Source organism: Akebia trifoliata, chromosome 2, assembly GCF_017979445.1.
Source record: "Akebia trifoliata isolate Shusen 1 chromosome 2, ASM1797944v1, whole genome shotgun sequence".
Lineage (NCBI taxonomy): Eukaryota > Viridiplantae > Streptophyta > Magnoliopsida > Ranunculales > Lardizabalaceae > Akebia > Akebia trifoliata.
The window spans coordinates 5,347,759-5,370,264 of NC_141376.1; the positions used below are offsets into that span (position 1 = coordinate 5,347,759).

At 35.1% G+C, this 22,506-nt stretch overlaps 2 protein-coding genes across 2 annotated transcripts; both read right to left on the bottom strand.

The window, feature by feature from the left end:
• Window positions 1–7: 7 nt before the first annotated feature.
• Window positions 8–3,904, bottom strand: LOC147409044 (B3 domain-containing transcription factor VRN1-like). The gene is made up of 4 exons (XM_086424927.1): window positions 3,709–3,904; window positions 1,174–1,522; window positions 902–1,089; window positions 8–387 (listed from the first exon to the last, which is right to left on the bottom strand). The coding sequence occupies exons 1-4, from the start codon at window positions 3,820–3,822 to the stop codon at window positions 124–126; spliced, it is 915 nt and encodes a 304-aa protein (XP_086281053.1). The 5' UTR covers window positions 3,823–3,904; the 3' UTR covers window positions 8–123.
• A 3,177-nt stretch (window positions 3,905–7,081) lies between these two features.
• On the bottom strand, window positions 7,082–21,656 carry LOC147409045 (B3 domain-containing protein Os03g0620400-like). Its single transcript, XM_086417384.1, has 8 exons — window positions 21,353–21,656; window positions 19,614–20,064; window positions 18,575–18,780; window positions 16,778–17,017; window positions 12,551–12,691; window positions 10,600–11,140; window positions 8,653–8,837; window positions 7,082–7,692 (listed from the first exon to the last, which is right to left on the bottom strand). The coding sequence occupies exons 1-8, from the start codon at window positions 21,479–21,481 to the stop codon at window positions 7,342–7,344; spliced, it is 2,244 nt and encodes a 747-aa protein (XP_086273510.1). The 5' UTR covers window positions 21,482–21,656; the 3' UTR covers window positions 7,082–7,341.
• Between the last annotated feature and the right edge of the window lie 850 nt (window positions 21,657–22,506).

A 22,506-nucleotide genomic window follows, 5' to 3' on the forward strand; every position in this document is an offset into this window, starting at 1 on the left:
GAAAGAATGCTGTTAAAACCAATCTGAATAAACCAGATAAATGTAGCTACAGAATCGTACGAAAAGGGCAAAACAAAGCTTAACAACACAAATTTGAAAAGGTATTTCGCTCTAACAACACAACTATTCTGGTGGGAATATATGGACTTTTAGTGTAGTATCCTTCTTCTTTATCATCTCGAACACACAGACATCTCCTACCTTTAGATTATTTTCGCACACAAATTTAGTCCAACCACAACCTAATCTAGCACCTCCATGTATCTTCCAACCTCTGAATACCGTACGAATGCACCGGACAAGCCATGATCGCCCATCTGAAGTCTGAAGTCTGACACAATCTAATTTCTCTGGTAGGTATCCTCGGGTGAATTCAGATGGTATAGGCTGCACAAAGAATATGACGTGCACCTTACATTAAATAGATAGATTGATCAATCGTGTTGAAGGAAAATTCCAGGTGTGAATTTTTCACTCTCTCTTGACAAGTTTCTTGTTACTATTTGATGATCACTTGTAACATCAACCTCATCCGATGGTGGTTAGGGCTGCAACCTGAGCAGCAGGTTGGGTGGGTAAACCCAAGCTTGAGCTTTTAAAATTGGATTGAGCTCGGGTTAGCCCAATTTAGGAAGTTTTGGACGGGTTGGGCTCATTGAACAACTCTAATTTCATTTTGATCAACAAAAACATTTTACATATAGAACAAGAAATACAACATTAGAAAAAATAATCACTTCTAAATAAAATCGTATACAACATCTAAATCCACCATTCAAAGAAGATTTAGATAAATCAGTGAGGCAAGGTTACCTATAAACAAGTTGTAGCCCGCAGAGCACTTGTAATAGAAGTTTAGTAAATCTTGTAGTTGTATAAAGTTTTCGAGTTAGGAGCTCACCAGATATGCATGATTCACGTAGGCTGAACGCATGGTCATTGTGAAGAAGGGATGTTCAGAACTAAATGCAGTGGCTGTTTGAATCACACCATCTTTTTCTTGGGGTGTCGTAGAAGCCCTTGTATGGAAACGTCTTTTGGCAACACGCTTTCCAATGCTATCTTGCATTGCGGGTGAACCATCTGTATCTGCATCAAATCAAATCAACTTAATGATGGATTAAGAAAAAGACACCAAAGCATGTCAAGAACATGTGATTTTAAAAGTCTTACCACAAGAGACACCAACAATTTCCACAGAGTCTTCCCTTTTGATTTCGATTTCTTCTCCACCATATTTGGGTTCGTCAAAATTACCAGTATTACTCTGATAGTTTATCTCATTACCACTCATATCGAATATAAGAACATGAAAAAGAGAATTCTCCTCTAATTTAAATACTAAAAAATGTCCAGCATGTATAGAGTGATATTCAACAAATTCCTTCCAACCACTCTCAAACCAAACCACATCATCAATTTTCCTTAATCTAACATGCCAGACATTACCATTGCGAACCTTGAGGACTGCACCATCCGACAGTTTCTTTCCATGTTTCCTGACAAACTTTTTCGGGATCCCCTGCAAGGTGCCAACATCAATTAAAGTTTGAGAACAGAAGAAGAAATGACAAGCAACTTCTCAAGCTGCCCCTGGAACATTAGTTCTAATAATGGTAGATATACAAAAAAATAACAACTTCAAATAACTTCAGTCCCACTTGGTAGTAGTAAATAGTTGGCTCCTCAAACTGCAGTTCGAGGAATCATGGTTCTAATAACCACCTAATAACGGCGTGTATCCCCCATTACTATATATAACTGCCAATTAACACCCCTAAGTCTATAGCAATATCTGTCCACAATTGATGTTTCAATGCCCATCAAAACAGCAGTTGTAGAACCCCTCACATTCTTATTTTAGGACTCTTGCAAGCCTATTTGAGCACCACTTTTGGGAAGAAATTTTGCTCTTTTTCTTTTTATCTCATTTGAGACCTCTTGGGATGGGGAGGTGGCGCCACCCACATGATTGAACTGGGAATATTCATCCCCATATGTACATGTTATTTTCTTAATCCAAGAAATCTCATAAGATGAAAAAAAAGATCCCCACTTATGCCCCCCTTCAATTTTCTCTAGAACCATGTCTTATGTTACGTAAGTGTGTTTGTGTCCGCATTCGCTACCTCAATCCATCTTCTCTTGTATGTTCATTTTAAAACATGGTCAAAGGCCAAAAATAGCTCTCAATAATCTTTGAAAAACACTTTCCTTACTAAGTTAGTAAGATTTTAAGCCTTACTAAGGATGTTTTGTTAAATGGATTACCAAAATGGCAATCCAATACCACAACCCTCTAGATTTCATGGAAAAACTCTGATCCAAAAAATAATAATAATAATAATTGGGCTTCATCCAAGGTTTTGAAATTGGACGGTTACTGAACTTCAAGGGTTCTCCCTAAATTTAAAATAAAAATTCAACGGTGAAAAATAATTTTTTTTTTTTTTGAAAGTTAATAGAATTTTGTCCTCGACAACCCTGAAGCATGGGATCAGGTTTTTGGATACAAGGTGAGCCCAAAGCACCCTTAGTAAGGGTGGAATCTTTACTAACATAGTGAGGCTAGTTGGACTGATAATCTTTTAAGAACCATCCGCATTGAGCTAGTTCAGGCTGTATTGAATGTACTATACAACCCATGGACACTACTTGGCCATGAATTAAAGGCCTATTTAACAACGGAAAGGAGCCCACAATGATTTATAGGATCCAAATCAACTAGGTCTTCTAGTTTCACCACCAATAATGTTCTCAAGCAATATATGATGCTTGTTAAAATCACCCATGCGAAAGATATTATAAACAAAATTCGGATAATCGTTTACAGATCAGGAACAGTCCAGCTGACCATCCTGATCCATGAATGGGCCGGCCCAACTCGTATTGGGTTGAAGTAGGACTTTTTAATGGTAATAGTAAATTACCAAAAGACCCTGCTATATCTACATCCGTCCGTGTAAATGTTAGTCAAATTTAAATTGCCCAAAATACCCTCAAGCCATTCTAGTAATGCCAGCACCGCCCTCAAGTGGCGTTTGTGGAAAGATATGGAAAATTCAAATTGACATCGTTTCATACATTGCTGACGTGGATGTATACAGAACATTTATGTGTAAATGTTTGTCAAATTTAAATTGCCCAAAATACCCTCAAGCCATTCTAGTAATGCCAGCATCCCCTCAGGTGGCGTTTGTGGAAAGATATGGAAAATTCAAATTGACATCGTTTCATACATTGCTGACGTGGATGTATACAGAACATTTATATTGCCTAATTTACAGCAGAACATATAAATATGACCGCCCAACATTTTGGTGAATATTTGAGATTCCCCCTCTGTTTTTCAAACTGATGATAATAACATACTCCTTGACCTCAATCTTTTAGATAGACTAATATAAAATGACCCAAATGCCCTCCTATTAGGTCTCCCAAAACCCTTCATCTTCAGACTCAAAAGGGTAAAAAAAAATAAAAAATTTACCCGCCTTTTAAACCTCAGGATTCCATCTCCTACAACCTTCAACCTCAAGAACAAGGTACGATTATTGAGTAAATAGAAAATAATGGATTATTGAGGGAAAAAAAAAAAAAAAAATTCAAAAGTTTTCCACAATCATAGAGGGAGGCATCTCAAATATTCACAGAAATATAGAGGGGTATTTCTAAAAAATCGAGAGAAGGAGATGTGGAGATTCTTACAAGCTTTCGGTCTCGAATGATGGACGAGTGGATTATTTTAAAGAAAAGCGGTTTCCTCTTCACCGGAGAATTATTCCGGCGATGATCTCCTTCCTGCCTCCGGCCGAGTCTCATTGTTTGACAGCCGGTGCTGTGTAACTCTAGGGTTAGGGTTTCCAATTTTCGCTCGACCACTGAACGAAGAAAGAAAGTTCGTAAATCTCTCAAAAATTTTCTTTTTCTGCTACAGGATTTAATTTGTGTGGGCCCCACTCTGTTAACGTTATTTCAAAAAGGTAACAAATATCTAAGTCATCTTCCAATCATTTTTATTAGTCGATTTTGTCACATGGAAATATTATTTTATTTTTCCATTTTAAATACCGAGTCATCTCATCTTATTCATATTTTCAAATTATTTAAATTGATTTAAAATTATTTATTAATATATATATTTAAATTATTATTATTTTTAATTACAGGGTGGAATGGATTAGTCATAAAATTGACAATTCACTTTGATTATTTCACTCAATTGCCTTTAAAGATTGAGATGAGTTATTTGAGTTTCAAAATTATGATTCCAATTGAAAAAATCTTGAACTTCATTTTTTCTAATTTATTCTCATTTTCTTTCATATCTCGCACCAAATGACGACCTAACTTCAAGTTTTACACGATTCTCTAATATATTAAGTCTTTTCTAAATTATATAAATATAAAACTTGTACGCTTAAGGTATGTTTGATTGCATATGTAAAATATGGTCGAAAATCAATTTTCATGGAAAATGATATTTTCAAGTGTTTGATTGCACGTGAAAATGAAAATTCATTTTCCACTTCAATCGAAAAGTCCACCAAAACATAGATTTCACTTTCCCACCCATGTGGTTGTCGTCATCGTCATCACCATCTCCGACTACTTTCTCTTTCTCTATCATCTCCTCCATCGTCACCACTACCACCACGCTCTCCTCTCATCTTCTTCCTCACTTACCTCCACCGCCACCGTCGTCACAGCCACCACCACCACATCCTCCCCCCTCCCTCTTCCTCCTCATCTTCTGCTTCCTCTTCCCCTCCTCTCATTTTTTTTTTTCTCTTCCTCCTCCTCTCCTTTTTTTTTCCCCTATATAATTTTTCTATGATTTTATCCAAGTATAATCAAACAATAGAATTTGATTTTCCAACCCTACCTATTTTTTACCACTATTTTTTCATGGATTTCAAAGTTCATGAAAAGTCACTTTCCATGCAATCAAACTTACCCTTAGAGAAAAAAGATTTATGCAAGTATTATATTTTTGTTTAAATTAAAGTAATAATAAAAAATATAATTTTTACTTAATATTTCATTAAATAAATAAAAAATACTCAAATCTCTTTGAATACAATTTTCCTTGTAATTTTGCTTAAATAAATTATCATATTGGCACACCACTGGATTACATGAAAATTTTCATATCTATAATATAAAAAAATTTAATCTTATTCAAAGATTTAAAAATGGACTATTACGAAATTTCCACCTCAGTCTCAAATTTAAAATTTATATTAAATGATCAAAAATAATTTTTTTTAATTTATTATTTTTGGCTTCCACTCAATAAATGGTAACAACCAGCTCTAACGGGTTGAAAGAAGTAAAAAAATCAATCTTTCTACAAATAAAATTCACTAATGCTGAGGTGACATAAGACTGCGATTCTTACATTTCTGACGTGGGGGTGCATACATAACTGTAGATGTGTTTTCTCGTATCTCGAAGAAATAGTATATACAGTTATCTGCGTACCAACATATCAGAAATGTAAAAAATCTCAGTAAATCTAATGTCACCCACAGCACGACTCAATAAAATTTGTCAGTCCTTCCACTGTCATATGTCCCATCAAAAAAGTTTTTCACTTTACTCAAACATTATTCCTTGTCTAATGATTTCAAACTCAACTCTGACAGTCTAAATTAAAATATTTACTGACGTGGCATGTGCAAAAACCGTAGGTTTTTTCTCGGGATACACATTAGACATTTTCCTAAAACATGCGTTCTGGTGTATCTGGAGGAAAAATCTACGGTTCACCACGTCTATGAGTTTATGAGTTAGTCTGTCGGATTGAATTAGAGAGGTCTTTTATCTCTAAGGGTAATTTAGCAAAATCACTAATCGAAATTGACCACATAAGATTTAAGTGTCGTGTTGGGGTGACACAGGATTTACTGTTATTCACACAATTCTGACGTGGAGATGCATACATAATCGTAAATGATTTTTAATCGTATCGCAAGAAAATACATCTATGATTATATGCACATCCCACGCCAGGTTTGTGAGAATCGCAATAAATACCCTTTGTCATTCCATCATTTTCCAATATTTAAGCCCAATATTAGATAAGAGATTTACCCAACAGACCTAACTGTTACATTTTTATCACAAAAACTCCATCAATTTCTTATTCAACAAATCTTGGAGTGAGATCCACATGTGGTTAATTTGTTACTTAACATACCTTGAAGTGATTCTAGCTGCATCAATTTTTGGCATCCAAAAACATAATTTGATGCCACTGGTAACAAAGGACAAAATTCTAATAATTTTAGGGGGAAAAAAAAAGAAGAAAAAAAGTAAATTTTTACCATTAAATTTTAGTTTTAAATTTACACTGAAATCCAAGGGACACCTTCTAAAATTACTAAGCACCCATTCAAATCATCAAGGACTTTCAAAGAGAGCTTTGGAATGAAGAATGAGGAGAAAAGACTTTTATTTATAGGTTTCAAAATTCTCTCCAAATAGATTGAGTCCAAATAAATTTTAAAAACAAACTTCAATGCATGTGAAAAGACAATAACCAATGGGATTACTTTAGTCCACATCACTTACTTTTCACTTTAACCTTTAACATAATTTTCAAAAATACCACTTTAAATTAAAATAAATTAATTTTATTTGAATCAATAATAAATAAATATAAAAAACTATTTATTTTTAACTCAAAATTAATTAGGTTTGTTGGTCGACTTGATTCGGATTTGAAACACAACGTCCAACAATGTAAACACAAAATTCAATGATAATGATTTATGTGAATCATAATAATATATATCTCGATGAATCTATTTCCTTTGACCATGAAGAACCTCAAGAATAAGATAGGATTTTTATTTATTTATTTATTATTATCATGGATTGCGTGCACATTTCACAACAGATGAGTGTATTAGAGTGATTTTTTAGTCAGTTTTGTATTATTCTACTCAGAAATGTCTTTGTTTTCTTTAATTTTATAAGTCAAGGAAGTAATTTCTGGATTGTCATAGAATAACCAGGATCTACAGATGATCTTAATCCAAATCTTCATGCAATATGGTTTGGGGCAACAATGTAGACCTTGTTACAATGCAACTTAGATAATAATATCTATACCCAAAATATCATTTGTTCTACACAAATTGCTTTGCATGCTACTACCAAGCATTCAGGTCTCCGCACTCGAAAAGACTTAAGTAACAGGTTTCAAAATACAAATTCGGAATAAGCGAGGCTATGAAGCACCACTCCACTTTTGGTATCAGAAAGCATAAAAAACCATGTTCCCATATGCAGTCAGAAAGAAAACAGAAATGAACATTATATAAGATTTCTACCTCATTCACGGGCTCCTCTCAGTCCTCTTCGTCGTCTGACATGCACGATTTGCTTTACTCTTTCTGATAAGGGAACTGTGACCCTTGTCAGAGGAACACACTCATCAACAACTCGAAATATATGAACATCGAGGAGCATTGTGTTCTGCACTCGAGCAGGCTCAAATAGACACACATCACCTACTTCTATGTTGTTTTTCATTACAAAGTCATTCCACCCTGAACCAGTAATTGCTGTACTCCCACGTGCTCTATACAGATATTTGGCAGTCCATGTAGTCCCTTCTGTGCGAAGAATGACATCTTGTTTTCTTAGAGGAAGAAAGCTCCTTACTGCATCGACGGGGATTGCCTGCATGAGGAAGATTAAATAAATATAGTTATTTATATGTATAATACATATGTTAGGTGCTATGTCACATATGTGTTGGATATTTCCATTTTTTTAAGTATAAATTCCGTACCCACATTGTATCAATCCTTTATTCTTGCCGACACCATTGACCCAGCAACCATAGAGATCAAAACTTTGCACAACCTAACAGTTGCGTACATGAGTTATTCCATATCAAAACTTGTGTCAGACCAAGTATGGCTTCTTTCTATCTGATAATTTAAATAGAGAGCTGCTATTGGCACCCCAACTTTTACTTATTATACCCCAATAAAAAAAAGTTAATTGTTAAGAATGTGTAAATGTTGGGTTCCAATAGAAACTCGCTCTTCTATTTTAATTTTATTTTTAAGATTTCTATTTGTTTGATTTAGGATTTTATATGAGCTTAATCCTAATTGTAAACAACTGTTGAAGCTTTTTTCAATGTATTATAAAGCTTTGTAATGTTAAAGTAATAATTTGAAACAAACTTCTGTAATGTTTGAATGGTGTGTTTTAATCTTTAATTAGGATGTAATAAACAATTTAAGAAATTGGGGTGCTTATAGCAGCTCTCTTTATATAGGAAAAGGTAGGCAAGATATCCAAACGATTGACCAACAATCTGTCCCAATACCAAAAAACAAAATACAGGTTAAAGTGAGGATGTCTTCCATTACAAAATTTAAAAGTGGTATCAAATTATCAGAAACAAAAGCCATTCTGAATTCAGCAATTTTTATTCTTAGATATCATAACCTATGTACCCTCAACCATATATTTTACAATAGTTTGTGTTAGTCTGCACAAATGGCCTTCATAAAAACTTGTTCTACTTCACTATGGCTAAATTTCATCGAATATGCTATGAAGGACTATATTTATTCTTTACCAATCAAACCAAAGGCGAATTGAGTGCAAAAGATGGAAGCTTACCATGTAGAAACTCATAGATACGTGTGTGGGCTGCATGACAACCATAAAATGTGGCTTCTCCTTACTAGCAGCTGCACATGCCAATTGGAGGGCCCTGTTTTTCTCTTCCTCAGTTACTGGTCTTCTTCTTGAGACGAAATGCAATGGGTATGCTGGATTTAAATCGACAGGAATTTCTTCTCCATCTAAGCCATTTTCCAAACAAACGATGAGGAAAAAAAAAGTCACAATGCCCTAACTTACCTACTACTTATAGAAAAGGTGAAGTTTCTGCAAGGGCATTCCAACCAAAAAAGGGGGAAAACCATATGCCAACATATCCCTATAGAAGCATAGATACACTCATGCTTTAAAGTATCGGAATGTATCGGTCAATACGAAACATTGAATATATTGAGAGTATGTATTGGTTTGTATCAGCCGATACCGTATCGGTATTTTCATTAACCAAAACATTCAATTGATACGATATTTTAAACCATGGATACACTTAACAAAACTAGCAAATTCTAAATACAGTTGCACACAAAAATAAATTTACAAATAATATATACACACAATACACTTGCTTGAGGAAATCTCCAATCAGGATGAGAAAATCTTCCTCCATGGCTCAGCTATATTAGAAGGTAGAATTTTTTTATTGTTTTCTTTTGGGGATGATTGGGGTAGGCATTACGTAGACCGTATGACCTTATCAGATGAACATGTTAACACTCCCCACTTGTACACCCAGCCAACATTGATTTATGGCACATGGATGTTACAATCATCTCCAGCTGGTTTAGCATTTGATCAAGAGATCTCAATCGTTCTCCTGGTAAGGGCCCTAATTCCCAACATGTTGGATCTTGTGTGCCATGTGCATTGCTATTGTACCCCTGACATGGGAGCCCTCATTTTTTGAAACGGGGAATGAAAGTCTAGAAACGGGGACCATGCAACATTTAAAAAAAAAAAGAAAAAAAAAAAAAATAGAACATAAGAGAAGGGAAGAATACTTCAGGCATCTTGTGGACATCATTGCTTTTTTCTTTTTTTTTTCCAAGGGTTATTTACTTTTTTTTTTTTTCAGGGGTTGGGTGGCTTTGATTTTCAGGTAATCCAACAGTCTGGATTATCAGAAGGCATGAGGGACCTGTATAAATTATTCTCTTTACAAAAAGAAGACAATTTTTGTTATATTGGGGAAATGACTTTTAAAGAGCTTGAAGCTCCATTTTTAGGGTTCTATGCATTGTTTATGAAAATTCATCCAGCTCTATGCACCAACCACACTTCAAAATCCTTGGTTGCATGATGTCTTTGTTGGAATCAAACCGATAGGGGATAAGATTTTATCAAAAAAATGCTGCAAATATGATCCTTTTTAGGGGATGACCTCGTCAGTAATTTGAGTTTTATTGTCTGGATGAGAAACCAAATTAAGGCCAAATCCAAATTAGATACCAGAGTTCTCTCCAAAGATTACTCACACTTCCTAAAGGTTTTAACCCTCAAGTCCCAAAACTAACTACAAATAAGCAACAAATTGACTTAGGAATATACTAACTAATTACCAACAAGTAACTCCCAAAAAAAAAAAAAAACAACAGAAAATGTTCATAACAATCTTATGCGAGGAACAACCACTGATCATATCTTCTTCTCTTTTTTCTTTTTTTCCAATCCATAGTCCTGCCATTGTTGTTAATGTTGCCATTATCAATCTAACAAAGTTTTTTACTATTTTATTTCCTTATTTAATCCCAATTTCCATTTTCTTTTTTAGTCTCTTTGTCTTTGCTAATGCAAAATGGGCGAATGGTTTCTTTAAATCCTCCCGTGTGGATGTGAGGATTGCTATTTATGTAGTATAACCCAGAGCTTTATCTACTAGAGTGAGAAAACATATAAACAATTAAAACTTAAATTATGAAAAGCAGGGCAAAGAGGTGTGCTTCTTACCTTGTTCAACCTTTGGTTTCACGGTGCCGGTGGAAGGTCCACCTTTTCTAAATTTCCTCTTGCCACAAACAGGTTCAACAACTCGAGTTCCTCCCCTTTTATGCTTTCTATTTCTTATGGAGGAGTTACACTGAGTAGATGGTTGTTGTGTTTCTTTGTCATTCCTTCTACGTTGCCTCTTTGAAGATGAAGTGTAGTGGCATTCATTTCCTGCTTGCATGACTTCAAGACAGTTCTCCATTGTTCTTCCTTTCACCTTGCACCCGCAGCAATTCTTGACGAAATATGAACTTTCCTTCTCACAAAAACTTTGATCAAACATTAAAACATCAAAACAAGAATTCCCATTGTATCTAAAAACCAAGATGTCCTCCTCTTTCAGTAAATGATCTTTCATGAATTCTTTCCAACCATTTTGTAGAAACAAGTCATCACCACTTCTCACCAATCCAATGTTCCAGGTGTGTCCACTTGGGCCTTTGAGAGAGATATTGTCTGATAGTTTCTCTTTCAAATTCTTAACAAACTTCTGAGGAATTTTCTGCAAGTTAATGAATGATTGAACTTCAGCATAATTGCACTTTCCAACAGACAACTGTAATGCAAAAATATATATATTCTCACAGTGCAAACTCTTTGGTGAGTTTAAGAGGGCATTACTTGATAAGTTTATGTTTAAATAAGGATCTTATGTACTTAGAAGTGTGCTAAGATAACGATAAATAGATAGGAATTAAGTAGATCTCTTTAAAATGCAACATATGTATGCGTGCACGCACGCCTAATATTAAAAGAATAAAATAATTTTGATTTTAAATATTAGTAAGGTAAGGAAGAGAAAGAAGTAAATTGATTCTCTAAGCGGTTCCAGTTCAATGCTTTTACTTTTTTGTATGGATTCACGGGGTTTGAACTTAGGACGTGAGAATAGCTCTCCACACATCTTACCACTTAGCTAAGTGGCACTTCTTATGTTTTTTAGTGTATTTTGCTTTTATAGAGCTGTTTATTAATGTTGGGTTCACCATAGTTGTACATTTGGCAACTTGGTCAGAAAGTACTTAACCAATATTATTCGAAAAAATAAAGAAAGCCGTAAAAGAATAGTTTTATAAAATTAACTTCAAGGTAAAGCTCTTAAAGCATAAATATATCACCAATTGTCATTTACTTCATAAAATTACTTTTATATGTGGTGACTATGATGAATGTGGATCTATTAATTTTGGACTTTATTTTTAGCTATATGTGGTTCATGGTGTTTCATATTTATAGGACTCACCAGTCATGTGTTTAGGGATCTCAATGGGGTTGTCTACACTTATGCCAACCTGGATGACCTGGGCTTGGGCAAGGAAAGTGAGCACGATATATTTCAGGTCAGACCAGGTTAGGCCAATCTATTGGGCTATAAAGCCTCGACCTGATCCATTTCTATGTTCAATATGAAATTCAAACTTAGTGGCATGTCATCACCAATGGACCATTGCAACAAACAGAGAGATACAAAAGGTAAAGAGGCATATTTTCTGTTACAAATTAACCTAAATGCAGGCAGCCAGTACTCTAATTCTCGGGGCACATGCAATCCCATCCCCTCACATGCACCAAGTAATTTCTAGGATAAATCCTTGAGGGTGTCCCCCTAAGGGGGGGATTCAAACTCATGACCTTCGCTTCGTGAGATGTGGTCTTGGCCATCTCATCAACCCTTGGGGGATGCTTAAATAAGTTATTAGGCTTCATTACAAATTGTCCTGCTTAAAGGGTATGATACTCATGAACCCACATTTTGATTGTCTCACTTTTGGTTAATTAAGTACTTCTGTAAATACAAATTACCAAACCAATTCATATAATTGAAAATTATCACAAAAATTACCGTTACCACATTTACTCAAAAGTAATAATCCAGAATGTTGTTAATGGAATTGTTCCCAACACAACTTACATGTTGGAGATGGGAATCCCTCTGTAGAACCGTAAAGAAATGCACCCACTGAAAGCGAGTCCAGTAGGTGTTCTCCTCCCATTTTTTGCAGTCCTCACACTTTTTTACCATTTTTACCTCTGTAACAAGAACAAAAACAGATTATATAAGAAGGGTAGGAGTGTAAAAATCAGATGAAAGAAAGAAAAAAGTCTGTTAAGTGCCCTAAAAAAGGTGCCCCTTTGATTCTTCTACACCAAAACTCATCTTATGTAACTTCTCCCAAAATCATCTTGTTTTTAGGTTTGAGGTTTGAAGGGTAAAATTTTTTTTACCCTAGATAGAAGTCGAGGGCATTTAGGGCACCTTATTAGCCCCCTAGAGAAGACCGAAGTCAAAACCAAAACCTGGAGAGAAGTATGTCTAATTTACCCTTCCTAGTTCCTACTTTTAACACTAGTGAAATGCAGGATCTCTATTTTTCACTAATATTAACCAAAATTTGAGCATTTTAGTTTAAATCAAGAAAAAAAAAATTATTCTGTAATTTAAAGTGAAAAAAGAAAGAGAGGTAACTTACAGACCCACACTTCTCTCCTTTAGATGACAGAGACCAAGACCAACAACAACAAAAGGATTTTACAACATTGATTGAGAAGGTAAAGAGGAGTTGAATCATTCATTAATAAGCTTTTTTAATCTTCAATGCTTGCGTCCGTTCCAATTTCCAACTTCCATATAAACAAACGACTATATATTTAGGAAACTCCACCATGAGCCTTTCACCATTGACCAGTGAAATTTTACTACTTAGAAGCTGTATCAAAAGTTTGATACATTTATCTCAAATGCCACGTGGAACACTATGTTGAAAAACAAGTACGAAAATGCACAGAACCATAGATTTTTTCGAGTGTATCTTAAAGGAAAAATCTATGGTTCTGCACACATGCCACGTTAGTTGAATATGTTTTGAGCATCGTTTTTTTTAGTCAGTTTATCGCGACTCTTCAAGTTAGTCGATCTCTATTTTTGAGAGTTTCATTGGCGCACTAACTTTTACTTATAACACATCAATCCTTATAAGGTTTAGAGATATTTACCAGGCAGACCAACCGTTGCATTTTAATTACAAAAACATAACTCCAAACTCTACCCTTACTTGAAGAAGTTTGTTACCCACCACAACTTTCTTTATTAGGTTTATTATAGAGCAAACCCTGGAGTAGGATCCAAGTCATAAAATTCAAATTTATGTTGTCAATTTGTTACTTAATATACCTTGCATAGATTCTAAGCACATCAATTTGTGGCATCCAAACAAGGTTATAAAAAACAAGATTCTAAGAATTTAAAAAAGAAATTTAAAAAATAATTATTTTTCACAGTAAATTGTATTTTTGAATCTGAGTTTTTCTATGATATCTACAAGTTTGAGTCGTTGGATTGCTAATTTGATAATCCATGAGAGCCCAACGACCCTTAGTAAGATTTGAAATCTTATTAAGTTAGTTGCGGTAGTGTGATTCGTAAAGTAAGATTTGTTCACGTAACAAATTTAATAAAGTAAGGGGCGTTTTGTAATAAAATTGCAACAGATAAGTCTGCCAATAAAATTACACCACGATTGTGTTAACGTGTGTCGTTAGGGCATAGATGAGGCATCAAAACGAGTTTTAAAACCATTAAGGGCACACGTTAAAATGCAATATATAGGCAATTTGGGAATATGCATTTTGAGGGTATTTTTTTGTGAAAATAATTTTTTTAAGGCATTTTTGGTACAAAATTCAATACCCCAAGTATATTTATTGCACTTTAATGTGTGCCCCTTAGCATGGTTTTAAAACTCGTTTGTCTTGGATGAGTTGTCGAATTTATTTGAGTTGTCTTATTCGATAATGAGACAATGTAGTGACTTTTGATAAACATTTACGTTTGTGATGGCTTGTCAATTCAACTCATTGGTGGACGACATTAAGACGAATCGAGTCATTTCAGTTTCAGGCGATATTTAAAACACAGCCCTTAGGGCAGACGTTAACAAGACCCCATTAAAATAGTACCTATATAAATTGGTGTGTTAATATAAGCTCTCTCTCTCTCTCTCTTTTCCGAATTTACATATGCCCCCAGTGATTTTGATCAGTAATAGGTTTTCAAAATGCTAATAGGTTTTGTGTGAGAGAGTCAAAGAAAATGATCTAAGGGTATGTTTGATTGCATGGAAAGTGACTTTCCATAGAATTGAAATCCATGGAAAAATTGTGATGGAAAATAGGTAGAGTTGGAAAATCAAATTCTATTGTTTGATTTTACTTGGATAAAATCATGGGAAAATTAAATGTGGAAAAAGAAAAAGAAGGATAGGAGGAGGAGGAGGAGAAAGAAGATGAGAGGAGGGGGAGAGGAAGAAGATGAGTAGCGGTGGTGGCGATAGCGGCGGTGGCGGCGGTAGTGGTGACAGTGGTAAGTGAGGAAGAAGACGATGAAGAAGATGAAGGGAGAACGTGGTGGTGGTGGAGGTGAGAGATGGAGAAAGAGAAGAAGAGAGAGAGAGAGAGAGGAAAGGTGGTCGGAGATGGTAATGATGGTGACGGTGAAGACAACGACGACGGTGAGATTAGTGTGATGATGGTGGTGGTAATAGTAAAAAAGAAGATATGAGTGTGAAAAAATTGGAGATAGAAAATATGGGTGGAAAAGTGAAATCCATGTTTTAGTGGACTTTTTGATTGAGATGGAAAATGAATTTCCATTTCCATGTGCAATTAAACACTTGAAAAATGTCATTTTCCATGGAAATTCATTTTCCACCCTATTTTCCATGTGCAATCAAACATACCCCATTAAACTATTACCTATATAAATTGGTGTGTTAATAGAAGCTCTCTCTCTTTTCCGAATTTACAAATGCCCCCAATGATTTTGATCAGTAATAGGTGTTCAAAATAATGCTGATAGGTTTTGTGTGAGAGACTCAAAGAAAATGATCTAATGTCTCTAATCTTTAGAATCTTGATAAATTGAGTTGAAAGAAAATACTCGAAATTCACTCAACTATAGATATTTTCTGCTTGTATCCCCGAGGAAACAAATCTATGGCTCCATCTTTTGACTCAATAGTAAACAAATGAAAGCCAATGGTTCATAGTTCAAACACCCCAAAATCGACAATTTCCCAATCTCCTGATTAAGGACTAAAAAGGACTGAAACACCTTCAAAACTAAACGCCAACATAATTATGTCAAGAATCCTCCACTTCTTATGGATTCTTGGCAATTGTAGAGCAAATTTGGATAACAAAAATGGATTTTGTACGCGTTAAGAAGCATTAGATACACCTCGGAAATAAGCAATCTATAGTATTTTTGGTAGTAAAAAAATTTGAGGGCATTTTGTTTAGGAAAATAAAGTGTGGAGGTGTATATCATGCATTTTAACGTGTGCCCTTAGGGCACATGTTAACGAAACCCTACAAAAATTGAATTTTTTGGACCATCCTGATATCTGGATTCACTAAAAATCAGCTCTTAGACTAAATACTCGGATGAAGATACCAATGCCTTTCTTCTCAAATGCTAAGTTCAGTTTGATTTATATTGGGAGATTGTCTCACTGTTTCTTGAGTGCATGTGGATTGGAAGTTAATGTATTTTGAGAGCGATGATACTCTATGAAATAATGGAGAAAAAGGACGCTGTGCATTGAAATTCAATGATTGCTGGAAATGGGTCTGGCGTCGGTGCAATTGGTCTCCTTTTCTGGAATGAAAAGCTAAGGCATAGAACCAGTTATGAGTCAATTATGGTCCTTGTGTGCCTTTAGTCATATGCTTGGATGGTCGATTAAGGCCCCCAAATCTTCAATCTTCTGGTTAAAGATTGGCATACATATAATGCCTAATTCACAACACCATAAGCTTCCATTGTTGATCTTCTTTACTGTGCTGGACAGTTAGATGATTTGTATTTCACTAATCAATAACATACCTTGTCTTCGTGACTAGATGTCAAGGGACTGAAGAAGGCCCCAGAGCTTAAGTTCGATTGAAAAAGATCAAGAGGTTCATAATGATACCGAGATGACATGGTTGAGCCATCTTGGTCTCCAATGATTTTCAAAACCATGAGTATGAAAAGTATATAATAAAAGTAATTTACTGGTCTTTTAAAGTATAATACACAGAGATGTTTCCACAGTATGTTATTTATACAACTGTGATCGGTTCTTTCATTCATTCATTAAGATGCAGAACTGACTTTGAAAATATGGACAAGCATTTCAAGTTTACCGACAAGTTCAAATATGCAGATGTCTCCTTCATTGAGGTCGTTGTCACGTGCAAAGGCAGTCCACCCTCCACAAAAACCACAAGTTCTACCAGGAACAAACTTCACAATCCAAGCCTTACCCTTCAGATTACGGAGGACAATCTCCGCTTTGGTTTTCTGAAAGTGTGCCTTAGCGAAGTCAGTTGGGATTCTCTGCATGACAGATACCCATTTAGCAAACCAACAAGTAACAATAATAACAGCATACAGAATGGTTGGTTCAAGAATAAAGCATAACATAAATTAGTATGAAAACAAATATCTTAGATTAAAGCTGTATCTCAAATTTTTACGGTGTCTTTTTTTCTCGCTTTTTTAGAACTTTTCAACTTATATTGTTCCTTCTAACTAGGACTTTATATATCTGCATTCTATATAAACAAACCATCTCAATCAAAATTTCCTTATTTCATCGCCTATTAGGGTTTACTCATTTTCATTAATGCATCCATTTCTTTTAGCTTTCTTTGTTCTATCCATTTATCTATCTCAACATCCCTACCTCAGCTGGTCTCAATCAGCGAACAAGTTTATCAACTGCCCAATATTCTGGTCCATAAATTAAAGTCATTCTAACCATCATCTTATAAAAAATTTCCTTCAAATTTGTTTGGGATGTGTTGGTCACACAACACTCCATAACTCCCTCCAACTTTGATTCTATGGGAAAAAACACATCTCCCCCTCCCCGCGCCCCCCATCTTCCTGGCCATCAAACTTCACAATTCCTTAATAAAGTTGCACTATATATACTCTTGGTTCTAATTTTCATTAAGCCCTTGGGATCCGAAAGCAGTTCTTCAAGGTTCCCGTTTTGGGTTACTCTCATCATCGTCACTGTCGTCATCTAGCACTATGTCATCTGAATATAACATATGCCAAGGGGTCCTCTATCAAATATGAGAAATTGATCCATATATTACCGGAGAAAACCGATAAACTAAACCCAAATCCCATACATAAACTAACTATAATCAGGAACTCATTTGCCTCCTCACAATTTGTTCTCACACTACTCATAACTCCCCCATGCATGTCATTAATTATGTTAATATATCTATTTGGTAATCATTTTTTTTCTTCTAATACTAAACAAATTAACTCCCTCATGCACTAATCTATTGTGTGCTTTCTCTAAGTCAATAAAATCTTTATTAAGATCCTTAGAGAAATCACTTCAATGGTTTACCTTCCTAGCATAACACCTAAGAAAGGGATCTCATCAAACAACTTAAATAGGTTTTATTTCCAATTAGAACCCAACGAAATTTTGAATCCAATGAATTCCATCTCAAAGATTCAAATGGTTTTTTTTTTCTTTCACCTTGATACCAGATTAGCAGCCTCAAGCTTGGGTTCCATATGAGGACATTCGATGTCCAAGTCTACCAATCCCAAGATGTAGAAGTACAAATTGGGTAATAGTTTATCATATCTTTCTCTTCTTGACTATTGAGAATGTATTTTAAGTGCGTCTTTCCATGATTCTGTCTTTCTTCAAATGATTACCTATAGGATACAAATTGTTGACTCTTTTCAGGGGCAATGATCCAGATCACACAGCGTGCACTTTCCTCATAGTATAACTATTACTTACCATAAACCAATAATGTACAGTATCCATTTCATGCATGTGCATAGGTGCAATTATACTAAAACACTCAAGTCAGACTAATAAAAAAAAGCAAAAGAGTTGGCATGACAACTCACCAGAACATATGTACTGCACACATTGGATCTATTCATACACCTCGTAAAATAAGGAAGATTGGAGGTAAAAGACTTTGCTCTTTCTTCTTCAGTTTTGGGTTTCCCTCTCGAAGAACAGCTTCTAGCTAGTGAACTCATTTCGCAGATAGGCTGGCCAACATCTTCTGTTTTGATTCTTTTCTGGGCAATTGCCTCGATTCCTGCGTCTTGTAAACCATGTCTTTACACACACGATTTAAATTTTCCAAGAGAGGAAATGTTGACACACATTACCCCAATTCTCTTGCTTATTAAGATGGAATAACAATCCAAAAATATAACAGTAACTGAAGCAGTTTTCTTTTTAAGCTCCGAATGATAATCTACTTGGTGAAGTGCAAGTGATGCATTTTCACTTAAAATAAAAAAATTATTGAGATGGTAAATGGCAACCAAAATAGCTATAATATTTAATATTTCATTGTTGACAACAAAGGAAATCTACTTAAATAAATATCAGCCTTATAATTATATAAAAATATTTAATAATTGAATATAACTGGAAATAAGTAAGGCAAGAGCTTATGGATCCATTTTTGCGGCAAATGAATCTGTGGACAAGAAGTTATAAGCATTTAAAATTTTAAAACCCAAAATACATTCCAAAAATAGATGCTAATTTAGTTCCTAAAAGAATAGAAAAATATGGGAAGCAACTCACATTTCGTCCCTGAAATAGACCCATAAAAGAAAAAATACTATTTTACCCCGTCGAATGTGTTTTGCATCAATATATATATATTTGTAGGTGCCCTTAAAAGTGGGGACAAAATTGATAATAAAAGAAGCTGACTTCAACGTAAAACAACCATCAGAAAAGTCGCTTTTGTTGATCTCAATACATAGATGTCTCAGTTTTTACATTCATCCATACACTTTTATATAACGAAATACCTAGGTCATATTGTGATACAATAAAATTGTTAGACATTTAGAAGCATAGATGCCTGTAAAACTATGTTATCATGCATATACCACGTATAATGGTGCAACTTCATACCTGGGTCTTCATAGCAGGCTTTTGACTGGGAGAGCTGCTTTGGCGGTCTACCCCGTTTCTTACCAGTTTTACTAACAATTTTCTTTGATGGTCTACCCCGTTTCTTACCAGAAGGGCAAGCAAATTTCTTTGGTTGTCTACCCCATTGCTTTCCTCCATTGGAGAAGTCAGATCCTTGATCTGTTTTGATGGTAAATACATCATTTTTTTCGACTCCGGACTTACTAAAAATCTGTACATTGAAATGCATGTTTCCATCGTATCTGAAAACCAGAAATTCGTCGTTCCACAAGGAATGATCTCTTCGAAAATCCTGCCAACCATCTTGTAGGAATGTGCCGTCTGTTGTTTTACATAATTTGACATGCCAATGATTACCACTAGGACCCTCCAGGATTGCTCTTTCAGACTTTTCTTTAGAGATGTGCTTCATAAAGGCTTGTGGGATCCGCTAAAAAAATTTAGATGAAAAGTGAAATTGAAGAAAAAGAAAAGGAAGAAATGTGATTTTTCATCACTAAATGGGCTATATGACAAACATAAGGTATGTCAATGAATACCACTAGGACCCTATAGGATTAATCATTCATAATTTTCTTTGGAAATATGCTTCATAAAGGCTGGCTACATGAAAGTGAAAAAAAAGGCTTTTCAATATTAAAAGGGCGTAATGACAAAAATAGGTTTTCAGTAAAAATGATTGCTTAGGAAAGAGCATTAATGTCCTAGACGGGTTTACCACAGCATGCAGTTGGCACTATGTTTTCAGTTTGGGCCAGCTTAATTGGGTTGCTAAAATTAGTGCCTTGTACTTGCAATTTCCCAAGATGACCTGGAAAAAGTTTCGACCGACAAAAAGTTGAGTTATGTTACAATGCAATTTTTGGACTTTTAATTTTGTAGTTTTAAGTCTTGCATCACTGAAACAGCCTCTTGTGAATAAGTCTCCATCACTGTAAATATGGAACTTCTCCAAGACCATTTGGTTCTGATTGGGTGGTGATATGGAGAGAGAAACGGCGTCAGCATGCTCTGGCCTTGTAACCAGGTGATGCATACATAGGGCTATACATCCCACCAATGTATAAATCATAATTGGACAACTATGGAGATCAAGAAGTCTACACCAGGAAACTTTAGTCCACCATTAACTATCAATCCTGATAGGATGATGGTGTGATGAGGTCAACCATATCCACTTTCTTCTACTTTTTAAATAAATGATGGATATATTCATCCCCATCTCCCACAGCTGATCCCAATGTGGTGGAGATTAAAAAATATCGGTCATTTGGTACTTGGATCTACCAAACAGTGTATACCAACCCAAATTATTTGAGCAAATGCCTGAAATAACTGAAAGAAATATATTTGAACAAGTCTGAGAGGTTTATTCACTAAAGATTGAAAACTACTACCCTAGTACTAGACTTGCAATACAACCATATAGGGGAAGTTCACTTGACGATCAAGTAATTCTTTTATGAATTCTGATAAAATTCCAGTAAAATAATAAAGAATTTAATGAGAATGTGAGGTGGTGATGCTCCAAAACATTTAGTTTTTCGTATCTCCTTGTTAGTCATTTATATAAAAAGAAATTTTGACTAATAAAATTTTTATTGTTAGATAAAAATAGTCAGTTATGGATCTATTTGGGAAGTCTTGGCAAGAACTTTAAAATGGACTGCAAGTTATAAGCATATGAAAAATCTTAAAACAACAATTTGGGTCCATACTGTTAATTGAATGGATGGGATCAGATCTTTAACAGAGCCCGTTGTCCAGACTCGACAATCGAGTACAATAAACACATACACCACATCATCATCATCATCATCATCATTAACATCAACATCAAAGCACATGATCACATGCAGGGTACAAGTAGAAACCCCATTTTAATACAAGAATTGTTCGTCAATATAAACTAAGGTAACTTTTACACGAAGACTACAAAGCAAACCACATTAATTGTTCTATGGGCATCCATGCATATAAAGAGAAAAAAAAAATTTTTTGAAGCTCATGCAACCATATATAATCAACCCAATCAGCTCACACAGAGGAGAGATTATTACCAAACATTGGGTTGGGAAATCAGGGTGCACAATCTTGTAGAAGAGAGGAGCCCTCATGTCTGAACAGATCTTCTCTCCATCACTATTCACCATTTTTGGGTTGAAGAAGATATGAGAGTGAGAGAGAAAGAGATGGTAAAGGGGTATAAAAGTGGAGATTATTGGTGTTAGTAGACGAGAATCTCGAGGATCAAATAATGAAAGATCGGTTACTAATTTACCAGGAAACCTTCTAGCAACAGATGTTCAGAGAAAGGGAGACACTTCTCATCTGGACACAGAGTTCCTAGCCCACTTGTCTGCATGAAGTATGGTGGGACCCACATTACGAAATTAGGTCTGATTGGATCATTTCAACCATCCGATCAATTACCCTCATTTTCCATCACATTCAACTCGTCGATCCATAAATAAAATCAGAGGAGGAAGATGGGAGCATCTTTCGATTTTCATCACTCGCGTGACTAGTGTTTTTAGAGCTTGAAATCACAAAAGGAATGGAAATGGGTGAAATAAGTAATAAAATAGAATGACTGTCTGCACCCGTACATCTTATTTAATTGCATATGATTTTCAACTAGAAAGTCGTCACTCGATCAATACTCGACTGACGTGGCACGGACAGAGAACCATAGATCTTTTTCCTCGGTATACTTTCTGAAGCACATCCCCATAAAAGATGTTTTCTCGTGTGTCCCGAGGAAATATCTATAATTCCATGTCCATACCACGTCATCCGAGTATAGACCGAGTAAAAACTATCTTCAACACGCTGTTTAATTTCATTCATTGTTTAGTTGGTGTAAAAAGAT